The following is a 24,497-nucleotide window of genomic DNA, read 5'->3' as shown; positions in this document are numbered from 1 at the left end:
AGAATGAGGATGGGAACGACGCACAGGACAACCCCCTCCCCACCCAGTGGCAGTGCAGGGGAGCTCGGCAAGGTTCAGAAATAAACATTTATTACGTGGAGAGGAATCAAAGGGGGGATGGCCACAAGGTGCCTCCCGTGGTGGGGGGGGGGGAGAGTCTAGTAGGTAGGTCAGGGCAATGGCCACACCGGCAGGGGGTGGGGGATACACAAGAAATTGAGGTGCCCGTGTAGGGTGGAGGTGGGCACTTGTGGCTGATGGGGCAGGGGGCTCCCTCCCCTTGCCCCGTCCCAACTTAAATAGGCATAAATAAGAAGCGTCCAGACTCGGGCCTCGGGGCTGCCCTTGCCCAGCCCCCTCCTGCAGCCTAACACTAGCGCTGGTCATCCGTCCATCTGTCCGTCGTCGTCGTCATCGCTGGCCGCAGCCTGGAAGAGGCCAGCCCGGGAGCAGCCGGCACCCTGGCCGCGGAGGTAGTTGGAGTCAGTGTCAGGGTGGGGCCCTCACAGCACGATCCACGTGTACCGTTCGCTGTCTGCCAGGACCTTCAGCGAGCACCCTGGAGGGCAGTGGGGGCACCCTCGTGAGGCTGCTGCTGGCCGGGCACACCTGCTCCTGCTCTGCCCCCCACCCACTGCGCCCAAAAAGTTCCAGAAGGCTGGATGCACCTCAGAGTCCGAGCAACGGTTACCCGCTGCCTGTAGCGTGAAGGAAGGGCTGCCTGGGGCCCTCCCTGAGGCCAGGACAGCCCGGGCCCAGGCTGCATGTCCATCCTGTGTGCTGGGGATGAGCACGTCCGAGGCCCTTGGCCCCCTCCGGGCCCAGGCTCACCTTTGTGCAGCGCCTCATTGGTCATCCTGTTGACATAGCGGCCGCTGCTCTCGGGCACCAGCCACTTCATCACCATGTCCACGCAACTCTTGCGGTACGAACTCCAGACACTGCCACTGAGGGGCAAGGCAGCCAGGCGGTCAGCCGCCTGGCCCTGCCCTCTCCCCCCACACACCCACCACACAGCCCACTTGGACCCGCCTCACCTGGTCTGCCCTTTAACCTCAGTGAGGTCACCCACGTTGACAGTCATGAAGATGCCGGTGGTGAGGTCCCATGCCACCTTAAGGCTGGTGTGATACGTCTTTGGTCTGCAGGGGGTACCGAGGGGGCGGTGAGCCCATGCAGACCCAGGGGGCTCTAGTCGCTGAAGCACCAACGGAGTGACTTATCCACCCTCCCCTGCTGCTGTGGGTGCTCCTGGGGTGGGGCCCCGCCCACTCACCGCAGCTGGCCCTCCTCAGTGGACGGGAAGGCCAGGAGCAGCAGGCCAATGTTGATGAGGACCTGGTTCGTCTCAGGGCACACCTGGAGGGGGCCGACAGAGAACACCGTTAAGGGGGCCCTCGAGACAGGAAGGTGCTGGGCCCACTCAGTCCCATTCTGGGCCCACCTCCAGGATGACGATGTCATAGTCGCTAAAGGAGCAAAACTGGTGGCCCCAGGTGGCATCATGGCGGATGACCTCATTGATGACGTACTCAAAGTCCAGCGTGAGCTGCTCCACCGTCAGGTACTGACCCTGTGGGCAGGGGAGCAGGAGTTGAGAGGGACTGTGCTGGCCTCCCTCTACCAGCAGGCTTCCTGGAGCCACCACCACCTGGCACCAACCTGCACAGCCGTCCGCTCTCTCATGGGCCGGAGGTTGCGGCCCCGGAGGTCGGTCACCACAAAAGGCAGGGAGATCTTGTCATCCTCAAACTCTGGGAAGGCGGGGCAGCAGGAGGTGGGGCCAATGGGTCAGAAGACCCAAAGGCCCCACACTGTCCACCACCACCATCCCCTCCCCAGGCCCCCCTGGCTCACCGTCCTCTGGCTCTGCCCCCTCCCCAGACTCCAGCACGTAATGCAGCTTGGTATAATTGATGTAGCCAGGCTCCAGGGCAGGGGGTTCTGTTGCAGGGGGGCTATCCCGGGGAGGTGCCTCCCCGCCTGGCACCAGGGGCTCTGCAGGTGGGCAGCAGCGGCTGCCTGAGGGCCCTGGGCAGGGGGGTGGCCGGGCTTCCTCGGAGGGCCCACCCTTGGCCTCTTTGGCCCTGCGGAAGATGTCAGCCACAAACTCCTTGGCTTTGGCGATGGCAGGTGAGGGCTCGGGGGCCCCCACAGGCCGGGCTGGGGCAGCCTCAGGAGAGAGGCTGGGGAGGACTGGGGGCACCTCTGGGCTCTGGGGAAGTGGGGAGCTGGGGCGGGGCGGAGGCGAGGCTGTGTGGTCATACAGGATTTGGCAGAAGCTGCCATCGCCTGGAATAAAAGAGAGAGAGGAAATTCCAAGAAATGCTCTCCTGACCCCATCTTGATGAGCATCCTCAACGAGGCCCCAAAATGCACCTTGAGGAGACTCTTTTCGGAGACTCGCCAGAAAGATATTTTTACAAATGAAACCACCACTGTCCGAACACTATCCTTCCAGATGATTCCATTTTACTTGCACGGACCACAAGGCCCTCAGGCCATGGTGGGCCGACCCTCATCCTGGCCTCATCTCAAGCAGAAGGCACAGCAAGGGATGGGACAAACTAATCCCTGCCTCAGGGAGCGGCCAGCCTCAGTGGAGGCAGACGAGGGCCACGTGACCGTGCGAGAGGATGAACCGTGCGTCCACGCAGCCCTGTCCGCCCATCCTGCCACATCAGCCTCCCTGCTGGGTGTCTACTTTCCCGGGGGTGGGGGGGTGGGATGAGGGTCGGCATGGAGAACACAGCCCACTGCTCCCTGAGCAGCCATGTGGTGGGCCCGGGCAGGGGCTCTGCCTGCAACGACTTCCTCGGGGCTCCAGAAAGCAGTCTAGGAGGGTGGGCGGAATTCTCCCACATCAGAGAGCAAGGACAGAGACCCAGAGACGCCTGTCCGTGGTCATCCGGTGAGGTCACGTGGTGGGACCGACACTGGTCAGAAGTCCCCCGTGGTGACACTGCACACAGCTTTGGTAGTGCTGCTCCTCTGGGTCGGGGACCAACAGCCGCGAGGATGCAGTACTGCAGTCCGTCTGGGGCAGGCACCCTGTGGGCTCACAGCCACCAAGGAGGTGGTCTGGCCTCAGTGACAGGGCCCTGCTCATGGTGGCTCAGTCAGCTAGGGGCCTGAGATGCCCCTGGATGTGTCTGAGGACCAAGATGGCCCAGCTGCCTACTTGGCGGCAGGTTTAAGAGACCCCGTGGCAACCACGGTCATGTGTCTGGTGGGCGTCTGTCTGCTGCTCACCTTTTCACATAAGCGGGATCAGTCACTGTTCCTATGCTGCTTCCCACACGTGTTGTACCTCAAAGCCCCACCCAGGACACTCTGGGGACATGGGCGCCATTCTCTGCTCCCCTCACAGCCTGTCTCACCCATCAGCCCTCGGTTGGTGCCAGTTCCCCCACTGCTGCCCTGGTCATGCCCCATGGTCTGGGGGAATCCCCCAAAGGAGAGGCCTGAGCCGAGTCAAGAAGCAGGGCAGTACATGCTGGCTGCCCAGCGATCAATCTCTGGCTCAGCAGCCCCACGTGGGCCCTGCTGGCTACAGCGGACAAGAGTGCCAATAGAGGAATCGACCCCACGGGACGGCGCTGTGGCCTCCCCAGTGTGGGCCTGGCTCTCTGGGGACTGGCCTCACGGGTCTGTGGGCAGGGCCAGGCAAGGGCAGGCCTACCTGCCGAGTGGACGGAGACGGCACAGGCCACCAGGGAGTAGCTGGTGTTGAGCAGCACCACCTGGTCCTTCTTGAGCTGGAAGGCGGGCTGGAAGGTGGGGAAGGGGTAGACCACCTGGTACTTGGTGTGCAGCATGAAGCCGTGCCGCAGGCACTGCGCGCTCGAGTCGCCTGCAGCAACACAGGTCGCACCGGTCTCACCGTCGGCCCCCGGGGAGGCCGAGGCAGCCCACGACCCCCTGGGGCCCTGGCCCTCACCTGGGTGGGCCCGGCCAGCATCTCGGCAGGCGGCACAGTGGCCCATGGCTGGCACGGCCACGGTGCTGATGTAGATGTCGCGGTGGTTCTCGTCACTCATCATCATCATGTTCATGAGCATCCCGTTGGCCGAGCGCGTGCTGGGGACGGCACAGCCTCAGCAACCCGGACGGACCCTGTCTATGGCCCCACGGCAGCCCTCGCCCATCCCGAGCCTCCCAGCCCTGCATCTCACTTGAAGCCGAAGACAATGACCTTGGAGGCGTCACTGGGCCACTCGCAGACTGTCAGGTACAGGTCGCTGTAGATCTCCTCGTCCTGGAAGAGCCGCACCTGGCGCACCTGAGGGGCAGGGCCAGGGCTCAGTGGGGCTGCCGGGCAGTAGCCAAGCCTGCTCTGGGACTATCACAGGCATCCGCTTCATTAGCTCAGCCCCTGCCCCATCTCTGGCCAGCCTTCATTTCTAAGTGGGGACGGATGGATGGGGCGGTGGCCCCCTCCTGCACAGTGGTGGGCCTCAGCCAGACACACTGCTTCCAAGGCTAGCTAGAGGCCTCAACAAGTCCCCTCCCGCTTCTGAGCTCATCTGTAAGCCAGAACCCACCTTATGGGGGCCTACGGAGCCAAGGTAAGGGCTGAAGGCCAGTGTGCACTCCTGGGGGGCTTAGGGGGCACGGACAAGTCCCACAGGGCCTGTGCCAGTGAGTTAGCCCAGACGGAACTGCCGCCATTCCCCACCTTCACTCTACACACTGCAATCCCACATGGCGGATGCTAAGGCAGAGCGTCCACCACGACCCCGTGACACACAAGTCAGCTGCAGCTGCCAGGGTCCTGGTGCCTGTGGGATAGCCTGGGCAGCCTGGTGGGGAGCCCGCGAGAGCTGAGCGCAGCCCTACCAGCTTGAGCTTGCTGTGGACATTGAATTCCCACCAGTACAGGTGGTAGATGTAGAAGGAGAAGTCATCGTCTCCGCTGCTGCTGGTGTAGGACAGGACGTAGCGGCCACATTTGGAAAAGCCCAGGAAGATGTGTCTAGGGGTAAGGAGCAGAGGCAGCTGGCTCAACAGGGGGGCCCCTTCCACCCTCACCACCCCAGCCGGGCCCCCTTCTAACCCTGCATAGAGGAAGTCCTCATCCACGATGCTCTTGAGGGATACGCAGACCCTGGGCGGCAACTTCCGGAAGAGGCGAGGAGACAGCTGCCCGCTGATCTGGGGAAGGGGCAGCGCATGACCTCAGTACCACCGCCCCACACCTTCCGGCCACCACATTCCACACCCAGAACAGATCAGCGCCCCCGGTGTGCCCACCAGCAACACAGGCAAGGGTAGGAAGCCCCAGTTCCAGAAGGTAGAAACTGGGCCTGGGGCACAGGGGTCATGGGTGAGAACACTGAAGCCAGGAGACTTGATGCTGGCACCTGGCCTCCAATGCCACACTTCAGCCTCGGGTCCCTTCTGCCCTGGTGGCATCTCCCCTGGCCCACACTGGACCCCAGCTCCCTCCCTGAAGTCTGGGCCTGAGTGTGGTCAACCAAACCATGCAGGAGGATGGGATGGCGATGTGACCTGAGCCTAGCAGTCCCAACCCACTGGCTCATTCATGTCCAAGGTTATGATGGGGAAGAGGCCTGATCAGGGAGCTCCCTAACTGTCCAGGAGGGCCCAATCGGATAGAGGAAACACATTGACTCAGGGGGGACATGATCTCAGCTTGAGAGTACCCAGCTCTGTCAGGGGCACCCAATCTGCAAGAGGAGACATGAGCTGCCTCCAGATTGAGGGCGGAGTCACAGCCCTCCGACAGGGAGTTCCTAGACTGGGAGGGCAGAGATGGCCTCTGCCCAGAGAGCTCCCAGTCAAATGAGGGAGACACAACTGGCTGAAGCAGGCGCAGGCCCTGTCCAGAGACACAGTCCTCCGTGGTCGCTATCCTCCTAGCGCTGGCTCTCAAGTGGACCGGGGTGACACTGCTTGGAGGGAGACTGCGGGGCGCAGGGAGCTCCGTGTCTGGAGAAAAAGGCCTGGCGCTATCAGGAGAGCTCCCTCCAGGTCAATGGGGCAGGCCGACTCAGGTACCGTCGCGGTCAGCTCCTGAGTGCTCCGGGCAAGGACAGAGCGGGACACTGGGCTGGGGACGCCTGCGAGGGGCCACGTGAGCGGGGCTCGGGAAAACTGAGTTTGACCAGGATCATGCCCCTCTCCTCCTGCCTCCTCTGGCGGCCGCCAGACCCCCCAAGCTCCAGGCCCTCCCCCCGCGGCCCCGCCCCATTCCCTCCAGCCAAGCCCCGCCCCCTGAACCCGAGCCCCCTCCCCGCGACCCCGTCTCCCCGTCCCTCCACCGGCGCCCCTCCCCTGGATTCTCGCCCCAGAGTATTCCATCCAAACCCCTTCCCCAAGGCCCCGCCCCAGCTCCCTCCATCCAGACCCCCCCTCCCCCGGGGCCCCGCCCCCAGCCCCTCACCCCGCGAACGCCCTCCCTCCGCCTCCCGCGTCCCCGCTCCCCACCCTCCGGCGCGCTCTTCCAACACTCCGGGCCTCACTTTGATCCGCTCCAGCTGCTTGAGGACGTGCTCCCGCCGCCGCCCTGCAGCCCGCTTCCCCCCGGCAGCCCCGGGGCCGCCGCCGCCGCTCCCGGCTCCGCTGTTCCGCTCCGATTTCGAGCTGGGCGCCATTTTCACCCCCTCCCTCCACTTCCGGAGCAGCCGGCGCCTTCGCCCCACCTCCGCCGCCTCTTTATTGGCCCTTCCTCAGGCCTGTAACCCGCCGGTTGGGTGAAAGCCCGCTCCGGGGGCCTCTTCCCGCTGCGTCTGTCCGTCAAAGCCGTCTCGGCTTCTGATTGGAAGAGGCGGTCCGGCGTCGCCGTGTTCCCCCCTACGCTTAAGGATGTACCAATCAGGGCCTCGTGTGCGTTCCTCTTCCAAATGACATTGACCCAATAGGCGGAGACCCTGTCCGTCTCAGTGGCTTCACGCCCTCCAGTGGTTGGTGGGTTTCCATGGAGACCCCAGGCCGTCCCGACCAGTGGGCGGGGCGATGGAAGTCTGTGGTCCAGCAGGGCTGGAACCCCATCCCTGGACTCACCGGGCCCAGGCAGCGGAGACGGTAGACCTGGCCAGCATCTCGGGGCCTCTGGGCCCCACCGAGGCAATGGATTTGCTCATGATGGAATCTGATGATATAGCTCAGGCAGCCTTGCTAGTCTGTAATGATAGCGACAAGGACAATAGCATCAAGCCCTTACACAAACCAAAAAACAAACTTACCACCAGCCAGTCGATTGCCGACAAATAGCGACACTAGAGGTCAGGGTAAAACTGCCCCCTGTAAATTTCTCAGTCTGTAACTCTTTACAGGAGTAGAAAGCCTCGCCTTTTTCCCTCAGAGTGGCTGGTAGATTTGAACCGGTGATCTTGGCGTTAGGAGTCCAGCACGAGCATGCTATTGAGTGCTACTAAACATAAACTCTACATATACAGTGTTATCTGGTTTGGTCCTCACAAGTCTAGGTGGCAGGTCGCTATTGTTTTTATGTCCATTTCACAGACAATGGTCATAATCAGAAGGAAAGGATACCAATTGTGGGATGTCTGGGGGTGCATCGCTTTGGGTGCATTAACTCGCTTAATCTGCACGACAGCCTTAGAGATAAATGGTAGCTCATTTTGTTTTTGGTAGCCGACCTCGAGTTGACCCCAACCCACGGTGACTCCATGGCCCAGGTGAACAAAATTCTTCACCCAACCCAGTGCCTCCTATGCATGTGAAAGTTGAACCTTGAAATAGGAAGACCGGGAAGAAAAGCACCAACAGATCTGTCCTAGAAGAAGTACAGCCAGGATGTCCCTCAGCGGCAAGGCTGGTGAGACGTCCTCTCACTTCGGGCTATAGATAAAACAGACAATAAGCAAGGAGCTACATGGGGCGGAGTCAGCTCAATGGCAGTGGGTTCTCTCTCATTTCAAATGAGGGCTAGAAATTGATGGGAAAGAACAAGGCTGTTCTCTGAAGAACAGGAGGAGGAATACTTAGGGCAACTGCGGGGTGTGTGGGGAGGAAGGAATGAGAGTGGCAGGATGGACTAGAGCAGGGCTGAACTGGGGGTGGGGGAAGAAGGGGCGGATCCAGGAAGGCCCTGGGAAGTAGGGCCAAATCAATCAAACTCTGCCATCGAGTCAATTCTGACACATAGTGACCCTGTAGGACAAGTAGAACTGCCCTTGTAGTTGTTGAGCCTGTCACCCTTGGTGGGAGCAGACCGCCTCATCCTTCTTCCTCTGAGTGGCCAGTGGTTTTGAACTGCTGACCTGGAGGCTAGCAGCCTCAACAGGTAGTCACTTCACCACCAGGTCTTCCCTGTCAGAGGGGTGTGTGTGTGTGTGTGTGTGTGTGTGTGTGTGTGTGTGTGTGTGTGCGCCTTAGTCTTAAATATAAAGGGAAGCCTTTAGAAACTTTCTAGCGAGAGGTGACAGAATCTGATAGGTAATTTTAAAAGATTTGTGCGAGTCCACAGTGTTATAAATAAATCACAAATAAGTAAATGAATGGAATGGAGTAAAATGCGCCTTGCAGAAGACTTCCAGCTCAGAAACGCAGAAGGGGGCAATGTAGATGGAATAAGGGAAACAGGAAATCCCCAGGAGACGAACACCACACTCATCATAGCCACAGGCAAGGTCAATCAATAGATGCTAAAGTGGGTGAGTGAAGCTTTAAGCAGAAATGAGCCGCTTGCCTCGCTTCGAAGTATCTCTCCCCCAAATACGTATTCCTGATGTAGGGTTTTACATGTGTCCACACATTTTCAGATACTCCTCCCAGCTTCGCCTCTCCCCCCTCGAGTGTGGCCTGGAGCTAGTGACTCATTTCTAAGGAATCGATTATGGAAAGGGAAAAACAGAAGCTTGAGTAGAGAAGCCCAGCCAAAAGCAAAAACAAAAACACCCTGGCCAACCGGTTAAGGTCAGTGCCACCAGGACACGCTCCTGTCATTGTGGTGGACCCCAGGGGGGATACAACCAGGAAGGCTCTGCACCTTGGTGGTCGAGAGCACTCCATGGAACGGACACTGACTCATGGTGACTCTGTTGACCACAGAACCAATGTTGCCCTCTCTCAGCCTCTTGAGCATCCATCACTGCGGGCACGGTGCCAATCCACCTCCCTGGGGGCTCCCTCACCACAGCTGGTCCTCTCCTTCACCAAGTAAGATATTCTCTCCAAGCGATCTGTCGCTCCTGATGAGGCGCAAGCAACCCAATCAGGCAGCGTCCTGTCGTCATCCATCAGGCTTCCGCCAGCTCATGTTCAAGTGTCCTCACCCGAGATGGAGTGACGCGGTGGCTGCAACAATGGCCTCCAACTTAATGGCAATGGCGACGATGGCCCAGACCTGGGCCGTGTTTCCTTCCGTCCTGCCTGGGGTCCCTATGAGTTGGGCCCAGCATGCACAACGTCGACCAACAATGTTCAAACTCTCTTCCTTGTTTGTCTTAGTCTGGCTGTTCCGCTGAAACCTGTGCGCTAGGAGGGGTCCCGCGGGTCTGTGACAGGCCAGTAGCGTGGCTTCCAGTAGGTTGTTGTTGTTGTGTTGTTAGGGACAGTGGAGTCGGTTCCGATTCACATCGACCCTGTGCACCACAGAAGGAAACACTGCCCGGTCCTGCGCCCACCTCCCAATTCTTCCTACCTTTGAGCCCGTCGATGCAGCCACTGTGTCCGTCCCTCTTGGTGAGGGCCGTCCTCTTTTCCCTGCCCCTCTGTTTACCCAGCCGGATGTCCTTCCCTAAGGAGTGATCTTTCCTGATAACCTGTCCAAAGGACGGGAGATAAAGTCTCCCCCTCCTTGCCTCTAAGAAGCATCCTGGCTATATTTCTTCCAAGACAGACTTGTTTGCTCTTTATTTTATTTTTTAAAAGAAGCTCTGGTATCACAGTAGGTTACACTGTGGCTGCTAACTGTGAGGGCTGCAGTTTGAAACCACCAGGTGCTCGGCTAGAAAAAGGTGAAGTGTTACTCACTGAAAGTTACAGTCTCAGAACCCCAAAGAGAGTCCCCCGAGGGGCCTATAGGGTTGCTAGGAACTTAGAGACTAAGAACATGAAAACTGCAACAGTAATGAAGTGTGTCCTCAGCTGAGACACATTCTAAAATCTTCCTGACCAGTACTCTTCAGATGTATCAAGATTATGAGAAGCAAAGGGAGACCTAGACATTGTTACAGATCTGAGGAGACTAAGGATACATGCTAACTAAATGCCACGCAATGCCTTAGATAGGGTCTTGAACCAGAAGAGACATTAGTGAGGAAACATCAGTATCCAGTCTACTTTGTGGTGCTATAGTCTTATAGCTGTGCGAATTGAGATGTTTATTTTGAACAAAACACTCTTGATTATTCAGAGGGGTTTCATCTCAAGTCCAAGCTGAAGCTGAAGAAAATTCAAACAAATCCACAAGCGCCTGCAGACCACCTGGAGTAAAACCCACTTGAATTTAGACAACATCTCAGGCATAGATTTGACACATTGATTATGAGCGACCGAGAACCCGATGAATTGTGGGATGACTTCAGGAATTTCACATCGTACCTGGGGAAAGTAAAACATCCTTAAAGAGGAGAAAGAAAGAAAAACAGAAGACACTACGATACTTGATCTTGAACCAATTGTGTTAGGCAGGGTTCTCTAGAGAAACGCAGGACACATGATTATATATATTATATGTGTGTGTGTGAGGATAGGTTTCTACAGTGAGAAGGAATGTGACAGCTAATTATCCCACACAGCAGCACAGAGGGCTCAGTTCAACGCACTTCCGTGGAACAGCGAATATACTGGAAGTCCTTCAACTCAAGTGGGCTGCTGGCTCCAAGGTCAAGGAAGCAGACAGTGGCCTCTCTCCAGCGAGGCAGGAAGAGTCTGCTCACAGGCAGCAAACAGCAGGGTGGGTCAGCAACAGTCAGGAGCTTAGGGAAGCAGGCCCTGATGGGGTAGCCAACTTAAGCACCACAAGGCAACAGGATCCACCAAGCTCAAGCAATGTGTGCATCAGCAGCATGAAGAAGCAGGTGTTGAAGGAGCCGCAAGCTCTAGGGACATAATCCATGGGTTGGCTTAGCCCACAGGTAGTATAGTGTGGGAAACAGAAAGATTTCTCCCAAGTCTTCTCCCCCAAATATATGTTAGACAGGACACTGCTTGCAGCTAATGATAAATAATTGTCGTTACCTCCCTGAAGGCAGTCAGGTGGCAGACTACAGGTAGGCCACCCCCCTCCCTGCTGTTAAGGACAAATGACTTCTTCTCCCTAAAGGCTTGTGACCTTTAGCCTGGTCCCTGTAGGTGGGGTTTACACCCTACTGATAATGGTTTCTATGGAGATCCAGAGAACAGAAAACCGGCTCAGTGACATCCAAAGTTAGGCTGCCATCCTGAATCTAGGATCCGCCCTTCTTGTCACATGTACGCCCCTAACCCCTCTGCTTCCTATTGGGTGTATGTCCCTAGACTGTCCCCCCTCGTGGCTGTATAACCTATAGTGCAACCCCTTCCTGTGACGTATGTCTTTATCTGTAATTAGTGGGCTTGCACTCCCCCCAAAGGCATATAGACCTGGGTTAGCAATACAGGGTGCTCTCTCAGGCTCCCCTCTTGGCCTCTCATCATTGGTTCCCCCTCTCCTCTCCCGTCCTCACTCCCTTGTTCCCTTTCCCCTTGTCCTCCTTCCCCTCCCCTTATCTCCATGTGGACCACCGAGCAGGCCTGAGGCGAGCATGCTACCATGGCATGTGTCTGACTCCGTTATTCCAATCTCTTTGATCTCTCATGCTCTCTATGACTTTAACATAATATTTATATATCTCAACTGTATAATTGCACCTATCGAACCCATGAATAGTGGGGGGGGGCTGGCCCTTCCCCCACACTGTAGCACACAGGTCGAGGCAGAGAACTAGCTAGAGCAAATGAAAGAAATGGAAGAACTAAGAGAGCTAAATAGAAGATTTTAATTGTCGGCTCCAGAAGACTGAGTCGAGGGTTAAAATGAAATGTGCGAAGACGGAGTTAGTAAGCCAAAAGGGTCGAACACACTTGGCACTTCTCAAGAGGAAAGAACTGAGTAAGAAGCTCAGACTTCAGGTGGCAGTATTGACACAGTCTGTGGGTAAAATTGAATGTCACAGGCAGCTTGAAGAGAAAATGGAAGAAACACACAGTCTAGTCTGGTAGACTAGAGAAGCAAATTCAAGGACACTCATGTGTGTATAAGAAAGAGCTTCATATACAAGATCAGTTAAATATTGAGAAAACATCCAGCCTAGTCCAGATCAAGTCCATAAGTCCCATATTAGCCCATATGTCCAATACCAAGCTATAAAGTCCTCTTCAGACTCACCAAATACATGCAATGACACCGAATGCAGGGAGTTCACAGGCTAGTGGGTGGGAAGTCTTGTGGATCTTGTGGCAGCAGAAGCATCTCAGTGCTGGCAGGGGTCTCCACGTGGCTCCTCTAGCTCCGAGGTTCTGGTTGTCATCAGCCTGTCTCCATATGGCTTGTCAACGAGGATGTCTCAAAGGGATTGAGCCTGTGTCCCGCCTCCAGCGAGCTATTTATCTCCTTAGCGCCTCCAAATGAAGCCATCGAGCTGTGACAGGCTAACCTCCCCCCTTCACTCCGAATTCTCAAATTGACAACAGATTGTGTAACTACCACAGTACCAAAAAGAATCGATTGGCATTTAACCATTTCAAGAGGTGGCATATAATCAAGACCTGATTAGATCTTGATGGAAATCCAAAATGCACCGAAGGCATTCCAAAAAAAAAAAAAAAAAAAAAAGCTCTGGGGAATTGACAGGCCACCAACTGAAATCGGCCAACCCAGAGATGCAGGGCTGGAGGCACTCAGGCATCCGTGCCAGGTTTGGAGGACATCCTGCCAACCACCTGGGAGAGATTCATGTGCATGCCCATTCCTAAGAAGGGGATCCCAACAGAGTGTGGAAATTATCCCACGGTGTCATCCACGGCATCTGACAGGACAGTGGGACAGCCTTATATGAAAAGGGAGCTGCCAGAAATTCAAGGGAAACTCGTGTTCCCTCGAGGTAACTGTTGTCAGGGGCCGACCAGTCAAGTCCCACTCACAGCAACCGCACGTGCAACCGAGGGGAAAACACTGCCCATCCTCACAGTCGTCATGCGTGAGTTCACGAGCGCCTCGTCAGATTGGCTTTCGTGTCCCTTCGACGTGACCCGATTCCCCTGTAAACAGACCCCTCATTCGGGGTGCCCAAGATGCCCCAGCAGTCTTTTGTCATTTCCAGATCCTCGCCGTGGAACCAGCCAGATCTCTGAGAAGGCTTGGTTCTTACGACTTGGAAGATGGTGTTGAGAAGCCCCGACTGGGGTGGTGGAGATGCTCCCGGGGATACACTTGTGATAGAGCATGCTTGCTTGCTTGCTTTTTAAAATCATTTTACTGGGGGCTCGTACAGCTCTCATCACAATCCATCCAACCATCCATTGGGTCAAGCTCATTTGTACACTTGTTGCCATCATCATTCTCAAAATATTTTCTTTCTACTTGAGCCCTTGGTATCAGCTCATTTTTCCCCTCCCTCCTCTCATGAACCCTTGATAATTTATAAATTGTTATTATTTTTTCATGTCTTACACTGACTGATATCTCCCTTCACCCACTTTCTGTTGTCCGTCCCCTTGGGAGGGGGTTATATGTAGACCCCTGTGATCGGTTCCCCCTTTCTTCCCCCACCATCCCCTTCCCCTCCTGGTATGACTACTCTCATGATTGCGGTTCATCTGTCCTGGGTTCCCTGAGTTTCCACCTCTTTTTTTTTGTTGTTGCCACCTTGGCCAGACAGAATGCTTAGGTTTATTTTAAGTGGGTTGGTTTCTGGTTTTGTTTTTCAGTTATCTGTTTCCAATGGAAGAGGCCCAAGGCCCAACATGCCACCAGCATGGAACCACACAGGGATGGGGAGGTGGGGGCAGGGCTGCTGCTGTGCCTCCTGAGGACCAGAATGTGGACTGGGAGCCCATGGCTGCCCTGTGCACCTGAGGTGGTGACGGCGGAGGGGGTGCCTGCCATGCAGTATGACACCACTCCCGAGGTGGGCAGTGAGGTGGGCTGCAGGAGGACACAGGCCCCCTCCCACCCCCCGCCAGCTCTGGAGCTCCTCTGTCTCATTCAGTGGCACCAGGATGGATCTGGGCCAGCTGATCCCCCAGCCCCCGGGTTGTGCTGCATTCTGGGAGGGTCATGGGGGTGAAAACTCACTCGTGGTTTTGGGTAGGCATCTTGCTGGACTGCTGAGGTGCCCCTGGTTTGTTGGGCTGTTGGTGCCGACTGCATGGGCCCTGCCTGCACTGTGGTGGTGGGGGCAGGGAGGCACTCTCAGCCCCGCTCAGGAGTGGACACAGCCACAGTATACTCGGGTGAAGGACGTCTTCAAAGGACCCCACCCACCGTGTTTCCAACTCTTATCTGTACCTGTGCATGTGCTCTGGTCTAGCCGGGTTTGGGAGGTAGAATTGGGGTCATGATAGTGAGGGGGCTGGGAGCATTCAAGAACTAGCGGAAGGAGAGCATGTTTTCTTACACAGGTTTTATTTTCTGCTTGATTGACAACTTACAGCATTTAGACGTAGGGTAGCAGGGGCTCTATCTGTAACCCTGATGCTTTAGGGCCAGGCTTGCCACACATCGCCCGGCATCGCTCAGCACCGCAGTGAATTACTTCATATGGCCCTTCCAGCCATCATGTATGTAACTCCCACCAAATGAGTGGGGAAGGCTATGAAAATGTGAGGTGTCTGTCATCCACTAAGGAGACTGGATAGCTTGCTAACCATGTAAATAAGGGATCTGGTATCCTTGTGGGGTGGGACCATACAAAGAGGGTGTGCGGAACTCTGGTGAGGAGATTGGTTAATTTTATCATTACACTAGGCTTAAAATGGATCATCCCAAAGCAGCATGTAGGATCTCATTAGCATTGAGAAAGAAGAACAAGGAGTGGGGTGCTAAGCCTCCTCAATCTCGAAGACGGGGTACTGTGACAGCAAAGACTGTCCTGACCACAAAACTGTATCCTGAGTATTTCTGATCCTGACTGTAATCTGTGAACTTTCCTAATGTGCTAGTTGGGTAGACTACAGAAACAAATCCAGGGACACGCATCTGTGTGTGAGAAAGAGCTTTATATAAGAAAACCTCCTAGCCTAGCCCAGATCAAGTCCTTAAGTCCAATATTAGCCCCTATGTCTGATACCTGTCTGTAAATTCCTCTTCAGACTCACGCAACACCTGCAATGACGCAGAGTGCAGGAAGATCCCAGGCCAGTGGTTGAAACGTCGTGTGGATCCAGTGGTAATGGAAGCATCTCAGTGTGGAGACGTGGCTCCTCCAGCTCCAAGGTTCCAGCTCTTTCAGCGAATCTCCCTGTGGCTTGTCAACAGGAACATCTTACAGGGAGACAAGCTGAGAGTGTATCTGGTCTCCAGGGAGGATGACAGGGGTTCCCAGCATCCTCAGGAGAAGGCCATGCCCACACAGAGGTCTCATTGGTGATGGCCTGATTGACAGGCTAGACTCCACCCCTTCGCACGTTGACAGGAGATGATGTAGCTGCCACACCCAATCAGCCCCGTCACCACGAGTGTTGTCTGTGAGTTTCGTGTGGTCACTGCAACAAATGATCGAGTAAGTGGACAGAGCTGCTGCAGGAAGGACGCTGGTGTCAGATCAGAAAAGAAGGTTAGGGAGAGAGAAGTTAAGCCAGAACTCGGCCTCCTCAGATTTGGTCCCCCTCCCCCTGTCTCCCCGCCTCATCCCTGCCTTCTGACGTTGCAGATTTGGGCTTTGAACACACACAAAAAAGGATTGATTCCCATCTTCACTGTAGCCCAACCTACTGGTCCCAATATTGGCTTTCGTTTACCTGTCGTGTACAATCCCAATTTGATCTGGACATTCCACTGCCTCTCATGAAATAATGTGTTTCCCAGCTTTCCTGGGCACATGCCCAGGAGGAGACATGGCCACCTGAGTAAAAGATGAACAGCTTGGAAAGCCCTCAGTGGGTGACTATCACCTCAGGATTGAAGACCGGGTCTGAATCTATGGAACTGAGCCCCCAAAGCAACCCCAAGAATCTCCTCCAGCCTGCTATGTGAGAGCTAAACTTCCCTCTTTGTTCAATCTCTGCCAATGACGGCAACCATGGCTCGGTGCAAAACCAACCCCCCCCCCACACACACACACAGCAATATGAACGATATGTAGCATTTATGATACAGCTATTCAGTTCATTTATTTTAAAATAGGTGTTATATGCATATGGTTGGAAATCCAACAGGAAGACAACGCGCAAATGGTCAAGAGGCAACCCAAAACAGTGCTTCCCATCCTCGGCCATGAAGGAAACGTAAGTCAAAACCACCATGGAATACCAATTTCCATCGATCCAAACAGCGAAAATGAATGTGAGTGAACTGCGGAATGTGATGGTATCTGTAAGAGCTCCCAATAAAATGATTAAATTTTAAAAGAAAGAAAGAAATACCAGATTGGTGGGGGGTGGGAAGGGGAAGACCACCACAACAGCTCAAATAGAGAAACTGACCATATCAAACGTCGAAGACGACGTGGAGGGACTGGCGAGCTCTCACGATGCTGTGGGAATGGGAAACAGGCCCGGCACTTTGCAAGGCAGTTTGGCAGTTTAGTACGAAGTGAGCCATGCGATCTAGCCAGTTCACTCCTAGACAGTTACCTAAGAGAAACTTAGAAGCACGTGTCTGCTGCAAGATGGACTACACGCGATCTTAGCCAAAAGGCCGAGGAGCGAGGACATGTAGGCTCCTTAGAGCAGCTGATTGTTGGCCATCCCTCAAACAGAAACCCCCTCAAAATCTATCAACACGTGATGAACAAACGGGGTGCACGCATGCAATAGATTACTACCAGGACGTAAAACCAGAATGAGATCGATCCACATCCGTTTGTACTCACCTGGGTGGATCTCCACACCACCTCCCTAAGTTATAAAAGCCAAGCCCCCAAAACAAATTGCTCCATGATTCATTCCATTTACATCAATTTCTCACAAATGCAACCTAACTTATAGTGACAGAAAGCACATCAGTGGTTTCGTGTGTGTGTGTGTGTGTGTGATGGGTGTCGGGTGGAAGGATGGACATCTGTAGGTGACAGAAATACTTACCATCGTGACTATGATGGTGGTTTCAAGGGAGCATCAGTGTTGAGTTTTGAAATGAGTTTAAACGCATCCACGTTTAACTATGTGCATCTAATTTAAACCTCAATAAAAGTATCAATAGACCCATAAGGATATTCCACAGAAAGTCCCCCTCCACTCCCTGTCATAGGCATCCAGTGCACCCAGGACCAGCCAACAGTTGTGGGTTTTTTTTAATTTATGAAGAGGATTAATATTGTACCAACACTCTGCAAATATGTCTTTCACAAGATTAGATCGACTTGTGTTCCTATGCGTAGTGGGTTCAGTGATTACCTACAAAGAGGTAGGTCCATAACCTAACTCCCAAATGTCTTAAGCTGGGTTCTACAGAAGAGCGCCACCAGCAAAGTTACAAGTGGGTATGCACAGAGAGCTATGTCTCCGCACGCACACACATAGAGAAATAGAGAGCTCTCCGCACACACACATATAGAAATAGAGAGACCGGCAAGTTCCAAGTCCACGCGTGAGATACCAGGCTGAAGGCCTCTCCTGGCGATGCCAGCAGAGCTCCCCAAGAGCAGCGGCAGCAACAAATATGTAAGCCTCGGGTTGAAGCGTGAAAGGATTCTTCGGTCAAAACGCAGGCAGTTGCCAAAGCAGAGGGAAGGAATTCCACCACACTGGGAGAGACTGGATGATCCAGAAAGGATGGCGTTGAAGGAAGAAGCTTACGCTGTACCGAAGGCTTGGCCAAAACCAAGGCTCCACCAGGAATGATACGAACACCACCTGACCCTCAGTACAAAAAGCAGGCGTTCGACTTCCTAGCATTACGGCGTTGGAGACCTGCCAGGGCGGTCCTCCTCTGTCCTATGGGGTTGTGTCACCATGGACTGGATGCTGGGTCTTTGGCGTCCAAGCTCCTTGTCTTTTTCTAAGGAGCCCTGGTGGTGTAGGGGACGACTGTAGTGGGCTCTTAACCATAAGGTCAGCAGTTCAAACCCAACAGCTGCTCTCTGGGAGGAAGATGAGGCGTTCTGCTCCAGAACAGACTTGCAGATCCAGAAACCCTAGAAAAGTGGACAGTTCCACCCTGTCCTGCAGGGTCACTACGATTCGGCATCTACTTGATGGCAGCGAGTTTGGTGCGGTGTTGGTTTACAGGTTGAAATCAACTTGCTGGCATTGGGTGGGTTTGGAAGGACTTTCTGTGGCTTGGGTATTGGGCTGCCAACGGCAAGGCCAGCAGTTTAAACTCACCGGCTAGCTGAGAGTGAGCGAGGAGAGTATCTGCTCCCATAAAGAGTTCATCTCAGGAATCCTTAAGGGATTCTCCTGGAATTGGAATGGACCCGTGGCGACGGGTTTCATTACGGTTTTACTTTCGAGCGGGTTGGAGCCCTCGTGGCACTGTGGGTTAAGCACTGCGGGCTGCTAAAGGGGCAAAGCTGTCAGTTCGAACACAGCAGCTGCACCCTGGGAGTAGAATGAGGCCGCCTGCTCCTGTCAACAGCCCCAGAGGAGCAGAATCCACTCGACGGCAGTGGGGTTGCGGCATCGATAATTTAAGTTTGCTCTTAGGACAGGCGTTTGGGGCGCTGGGGGTGGGGTGAGGGTGTCATCAGTTGCTCCATATTGCCCACGGGAAAGGTGAGGTCCAGGCAGGGAGGTCGCCCTGGTGGTCCGCGGTACAACTTAGAGGAATCTGAACACACAAAAGCTATGCTCTGTGTTTTCTCATCCGCGGCAGCTCAGGCCAGGCCAGGCGCTGCCTGCACGTTCTCTCGTTTAATCCTAGGACCCCTTGGCAGTGGGGGCAGCCATTCCCCGCACGCACGGGGCAGGGAGGGGAAGTGAGACCAGTGAGGTGGCAGGGTTCACACCCAGGCTGCGGGCACCGAGCTCACAGCCTTAACCACCGTGCAGGGTTCTCCACACGTGTAATTTCCTTTGGGGCGGCCACAGCCACTGGGGAGGGGGGTACTCTGGATGCCAGCGAGGCCAGCTGGCAGAGGGGAGGAGAGGCTGGACATCAGGTCTGGCCAAGATACCCCAGGCTGGCCTCTGTATGGACAGGCTGAGCCTAGACCCCACTCTCACTGCTAGCCACTGCCCCCAGGGATCCTCGGGTTCCCTGAAGTCTCCCCCCGCCCTCCACCCAGCTGCTTCGCTTGTGGTTGGCTCAAATACCAGACAGGGCAAATCGCGTTCCCAAAACATTCCTTGTTCCTGAGCCTGGCTGGCTGAGGTTACGCAAGCAGGAGCTGGAGTGGAGCAGGGGTGTAGTTTGGGGAGAGCTGGGGGCTGGACTAGTCTGTCCTCACCTCCCTCCCGCCCCCTCCCCCCAGTCCATCCAGCTGCCTGTTGTGACCTCCCCAAAGGCGGGCCAGGGATGGGCCAGCCCCTTCCAGCCCCTGGGAGAACAGGCCCCGGGTGGCCTGTGCTGAGAGATGGGGCCAGTGGTGGCCGTGGCAGAGGCTCTACGAGGTGACAGCCTGGTTCCCCTTAGGGAACCTTAGTGGGCAGTTCGGGCGAGGCGAGACGGCACAGCTGGGGCTGGCTATGGTAAGGGGGGAAGGGCTGTGGGTGAGGCTTGCCGTCCTCCAACTCTTGACAGTTGGCTCTTGCCACCCCATGCCAGCTCCCCCCAGCCCCCCTCCCGACTCGGATGCGCCTACGGCCACGGCAACCCAGTGGTGACTAGGGGCCCGCTGACCCCTCCCTCCACTTGCAGCAGTTGCTCTTCCTGCTGCTACTGCTGTGGCCGGGCCCCCCTGTGGTCCCTGGCATGGAGGACACGGCCTTCCCCCACCTTGGGGAAAGCTCACAGCCGCTGCCCCGGCCCTGCCCACCTCGCTGTTCCTGTCCCCGAGAGGACATGGTGGGCTGCGACGGCCTGGACCTGCGAGTGTTCCCAGACAACATCGCCAGGGGTGCTCAGCACCTCTCCCTGCAGGTGGGACCGGGCCCAGGGGCTGGGGCACGGGGTGCATGGGCAGGGGACGGGGCTGGAGCATGGCGGTTCATGGTGGCTGTGTGGTGAGGGCTGTTGAGGCGGACACAGGACTTGTTGGGGAGTGGGGTCAACGCGGGGGAGGCAGGGTGACATCTGGGCGGGGTGAGACCAGAAGGGGGGTGATGGCATGTTGGGGTCCACACTTTGGCGGTGGTGGGGTCCTTTGGGATCAGGGTCATGGAGTGGTGGGGTCCTGGAGCCAACATCCTGGGGTCAGGGTGATGAGAGACAGAAGTGTGATGGAGTGGGGAGGCGTTGGAACCCGCATCTCTGGGGTTGTGCAGGCCGTTGGGGCCAGGAGACAGGGTGGAGTGGAGAATCAGGGTTCACCGAGGGCGACGGGGGTCAGGAAGGTGAGTGCCGCACCCCCGACCCACAGAACAACCAGCTCCAGGAGCTGCCCTACAATGAGTTGTCCCGGCTCAGTGGTCTGCAGACGCTCAACCTGCACAACAATCTCATCTCCTCCGAGGGTGAGCGGCCAGGGCCCCGGCAGCTCCGCCTGGTTCCAGCACGTGGGCACGGCCCGGGTCTGTGGGTAGCTCTGCGGCCGACTTCCCAGAAGGGCCCTTTGCTGAGTAGGGTGGAAACTCAGGGGCTGGGGGTGGGGGTGGGGGAGATGACGACAGTGGATTCTGAGTGAGGACAGGGGATAGGGGTGGGGGGGGCAAACTGAGAGTGCACAGAGCAGCTATGGCTCGCCTTCAGCTGTGGCGGGGTGCACCCCAGCCCCACCAGCCCAGGGTCCCCTCACGTCCCCCACCCGCCCCCCTACCCCAGGCCTGCCGGATGAGGCTTTTGAGTCTCTCACGCAACTGCAGCACTTGTATGTCGCCAACAACAAGGTACACGTCCCCTATCTGAGGCCAGGACCGGAGGGAGGGGGCTGAGGTGGGCAGCCTGGCCTGGGGTCCTGCTGAGTGGCCCAGGGGACGCTGAGATCTGTGGGCTCTGCTCCTGCAGCTCTCGGTGGCCCCGCAGTTTTTGCCCCGCTCCCTCCGCGTCGCAGACCTGGCCGCCAACCAAGTGACAGAGATCTTCCCGCTCACCTTTGGGGAGAAGCCAGCACTTAGGTAGCCCTGGCCCAACCCCAGGCCCCCAGGCTTCTGATACAGCCCACCCTGGGGGTCTGAGGGCCCCTGCCTGTGGGGTGAGAGGGTGCTCCACAGTTTGAGGGAACCCTGCCCTGTGGATCTGGGGGGGCTGTCCTGTGGGTCTGAGGGTCCCTCGCCTTGTGGATCTTTGGGGGCCCTGAGGAGAGTGGCAGGGCCCAGTACCTGGTCCTGGGGAAGCTGGCACACAGGGGCACTGGCACACACCCACACACAGAGCAGACCCTGGGCGGAGCGGGAAGTGAGGGCAGACTGCGGCTGGAGCCTGGCCCCCCTCAGGTCCGTGTACCTCCACAACAACCAGCTGAGCAACGCGGGCTTGCCCCCCGATGCCTTCCGAGGCTCCGAGGCCATCGCCACCCTCAGCCTCTCCAGCAACCGGCTCCGCTACCTGCCGCCCAGCCTGCCGCCCTCCCTGGAGCGCCTCCACCTGCAGGTGCAGCCCGGGGCCCTCCCCTCCCGGGGTCCCATCGCCATGGTGACAGCACGCATGGGGCACCCCTCTTCACAGTGGCAAAAACATGTACACACACACACACACACACACACACACACACATACTCTCTCTCTCTTTTTGAAGTTCTCTGAGGATGAAGCCAGGTCTCTATTTCTAACTCAGGACTCTTCCCATCCCCTCCCGGCCTCTCTCTCCACCCGACCCCCTACCCCGCCCCCCTCACCTACCTTCCCATCATCCCCTGGAGTTCCGGCAGTCAGAACATCCTGTCTTGAAATCTCTTCCACTGAGAACCATGCTAAAAGCAAGCTCCTCGTCCGCCAGCCCCTCACTGTAGAGCAGTGGTTCTCAACCTGTGAGTCTTGGCCCCTTGGGGGTCGAACGACCCTTTCACAGGGGTCACCTAATACATCCTGCCTATCAGATATTGACATGATGATTAGCAGCAGTCGCAAAATGACAGTGATGAAGTAGCAACAAAAATAATGTTATGATCGGGGGTCACCCACCACCACACGAGGAACTGTATGAAAGGGTCGCGGCATGAGGAAGGTTGAGGACCACTGCCCTAGGGCCTCCCATGGCTCCTGAATGTCCTCTGTCTCATTCTCTCTCCTACTCCCCAGAACAACCTCATCGCCAAGGTGCCCCGGGGAGCTCTGAGCCGCCAGACTCAGCTCCGGGAACTCTACCTCCAGCACAACCAGCTGACCGACGGCGGCCTGGACGCCACCACCTTCAGGTGGGGCCTGGGATTGGGGCGGGATGAGGGTCCAGAGTGCAGTCGCCCTCCCCAAGTGACTCCTGACCCAGACTCACTCGGTGAGCCTCTGTTGTGCCGGGCTGCACAGAGCACTGAGCAGCCTCCTTGTCCCCAGCCACTCTGTGACAGGTTGGTCACAGCGACCGCTCGGAGAGGCTCAGCTCTCTCTCTCTGCGGCCCAGAGCACGCCCGGGTCAGAATCTGCCCTGCTGGTCTCCAGTTTGGATGTCTTGGGACGACACCTGCCTGATGCCCGGCCCTCTCTCCCAGCAGCAAGCTGCGCAGCCTTGAGTACCTGGACCTGTCCCACAATCAGCTGGCCGAGGTGCCCGCCGGGCTGCCCCGGACCCTGGCCATCCTGCACCTGGGCCGGAACCGCATCCGGCAGGTGGAGGGGACCCGGCTGCAGGGAGCACAGAGCCTGCGCTACCTGTTGCTACAGCACAACCAGCTGGGGGGCACAGGGCTGGCCCCGGGTGCACTGCGGCCCCTGCGGCGCCTGCACACGCTGCACCTGTATGGGAACAGGCTGGACCGTGTGCCCCAGGCGCTGCCCCGCCGCCTGCGGGCCCTGGTGCTGCCCCACAACCAAGTGGCCACACTGGGCGCCCGAGACCTGGCCGCCATGAGGCGTCTAGTTGAACTCAACTTGGCCTACAACAGGCTGGCCAGCGCCCGCATCCACCGCCGGGCCTTCCGCCCGCTGCGTGCCCTGCGCAGTCTGGACCTGGCCGGCAACGAACTGACACGGCTGCCCACAGGCCTGCCCTCCAGTCTCCTGGCCCTGCGGCTGCCACGCAATCAGCTGCGGGCCCTGGAGCCTGAGCCACTCGCTGGCCTGGCCCAGCTGCAGGAGCTCAACCTGGCCTACAATCGGCTCCGGATTGGTGACATTGGCCTCGGCACCTGGCACGAGCTGCAGGCCCTCAAGGTCAGGGCGGCGGTGGGAACACGGCAGGCGGCCCCTCCACCTGCCCAGATCCTGCCGTTCCAAGGTGTCACATTGTCCAAGGGGTGCCCACCTGGGGGGGAATGAGGCCACCCTGCCTCGAGTCCTTCACCCACGCCGTCTCTGGCACCTGGTCCCAGGAAAAGCCCCCCACTACCCCCACGGTGGACATGGTTCTTTAGTTGCTTCTGACCAAACGGTGGTCAAACACTAGAGAATTCCAGAGCCTGTTGTTAGGGTGACCATCAAGGGGCGGCAGGCTGTGTCCCCGAACCTGGGCGGGGCCTAGACCCAGGAGGTTAGGAGAAAGGGGGCACAAGAGGGGCTGTCCACAGGGAAGGCTCAGGAGGAGTCTGAGGCTACCACGTGCCACCTCGCCTGCCCGCCAGGTGCTGGACCTCAGCCACAACGAGCTGTCCTTCGTGCCCCCGGACCTGCCCGAGGCCCTGGAGGAGCTGCACCTGCAGGGCAACTGCATCAGCCACGTGGGCCCCCAAGCCTTCGTCAGCACACCCCGCCTGCGTGCCCTCTTCCTCAGGTGCCCGGGGCGGCCTGCTGGGTTGGGGAGCATCTGTGCTGTCATCAGGAACCTGAGGCTGTGCCCCGTCCCATCCTCACGAGACCCACCTCCCCTTGCAGGGCCAACAGGCTTCACATGACAAGCATCGCGCCCGAAGCCTTCCTGGGGCTCCCGCTTCTGCACGTGGTGGACACCTCGGACAACCCGGAGCAGGTCCTCGTCCGGCTGCAGCCCACGGCCCCACGTCGACCGCGGGCAGGCGGGCCCTGAGTGGTGGATTGATAAGACCGGGCCCACCTGGGGCTTCGGGGACTGGGCTCAGCCTCAGCGGGGAGCCCATGCTGCTCCCCATATGCTGAGCCAGGGTGGTGTTTGCCCTGTCCCCTGGAAACAATGACAATAAAACCTAAGTTTTGGGGGTGCCCTCGTGGACTAGGCACCCTTCCAAGGCTGTGCTCACTGGAGGTCGTCACGACCCATCTAAGCCTAACAGCCCAGGACC

General features: G+C 57.2%; 2 protein-coding genes across 2 annotated transcripts; one reads left to right on the top strand and one right to left on the bottom strand.

The window, feature by feature from the left end:
* Positions 1 to 69: 69 nt before the first annotated feature.
* On the bottom strand, positions 70 to 6,638 carry DCAF15 (DDB1 and CUL4 associated factor 15). Its single transcript, XM_075548085.1, has 13 exons — positions 6,486 to 6,638; positions 5,057 to 5,154; positions 4,840 to 4,975; positions 4,176 to 4,282; positions 3,941 to 4,080; positions 3,683 to 3,853; positions 1,858 to 2,292; positions 1,663 to 1,754; positions 1,445 to 1,573; positions 1,277 to 1,359; positions 1,038 to 1,142; positions 832 to 947; positions 70 to 559 (listed from the first exon to the last, which is right to left on the bottom strand). The coding sequence occupies exons 1-13, from the start codon at positions 6,615 to 6,617 to the stop codon at positions 504 to 506; spliced, it is 1,800 nt and encodes a 599-aa protein (XP_075404200.1). The 5' UTR covers positions 6,618 to 6,638; the 3' UTR covers positions 70 to 503.
* A 12,884-nt stretch (positions 6,639 to 19,522) lies between these two features.
* PODNL1 (podocan like 1) lies at positions 19,523 to 24,454 on the top strand. Its single transcript, XM_075548064.1, has 10 exons — positions 19,523 to 19,743; positions 19,913 to 20,134; positions 20,574 to 20,667; positions 20,975 to 21,039; positions 21,158 to 21,267; positions 21,586 to 21,742; positions 22,390 to 22,505; positions 22,800 to 23,457; positions 23,865 to 24,013; positions 24,115 to 24,454. The coding sequence occupies exons 1-10, from the start codon at positions 19,741 to 19,743 to the stop codon at positions 24,263 to 24,265; spliced, it is 1,725 nt and encodes a 574-aa protein (XP_075404179.1). The 5' UTR covers positions 19,523 to 19,740; the 3' UTR covers positions 24,266 to 24,454.
* The last annotated feature ends 43 nt before the right edge of the window (positions 24,455 to 24,497 follow it).

This window comes from Tenrec ecaudatus, chromosome 1 (assembly GCF_050624435.1).
Source record: "Tenrec ecaudatus isolate mTenEca1 chromosome 1, mTenEca1.hap1, whole genome shotgun sequence".
In the NCBI taxonomy this organism is placed as follows: Eukaryota; Metazoa; Chordata; class Mammalia; order Afrosoricida; family Tenrecidae; genus Tenrec; species Tenrec ecaudatus.
This window is presented reverse-complemented; position numbering and strand designations above follow the sequence as displayed.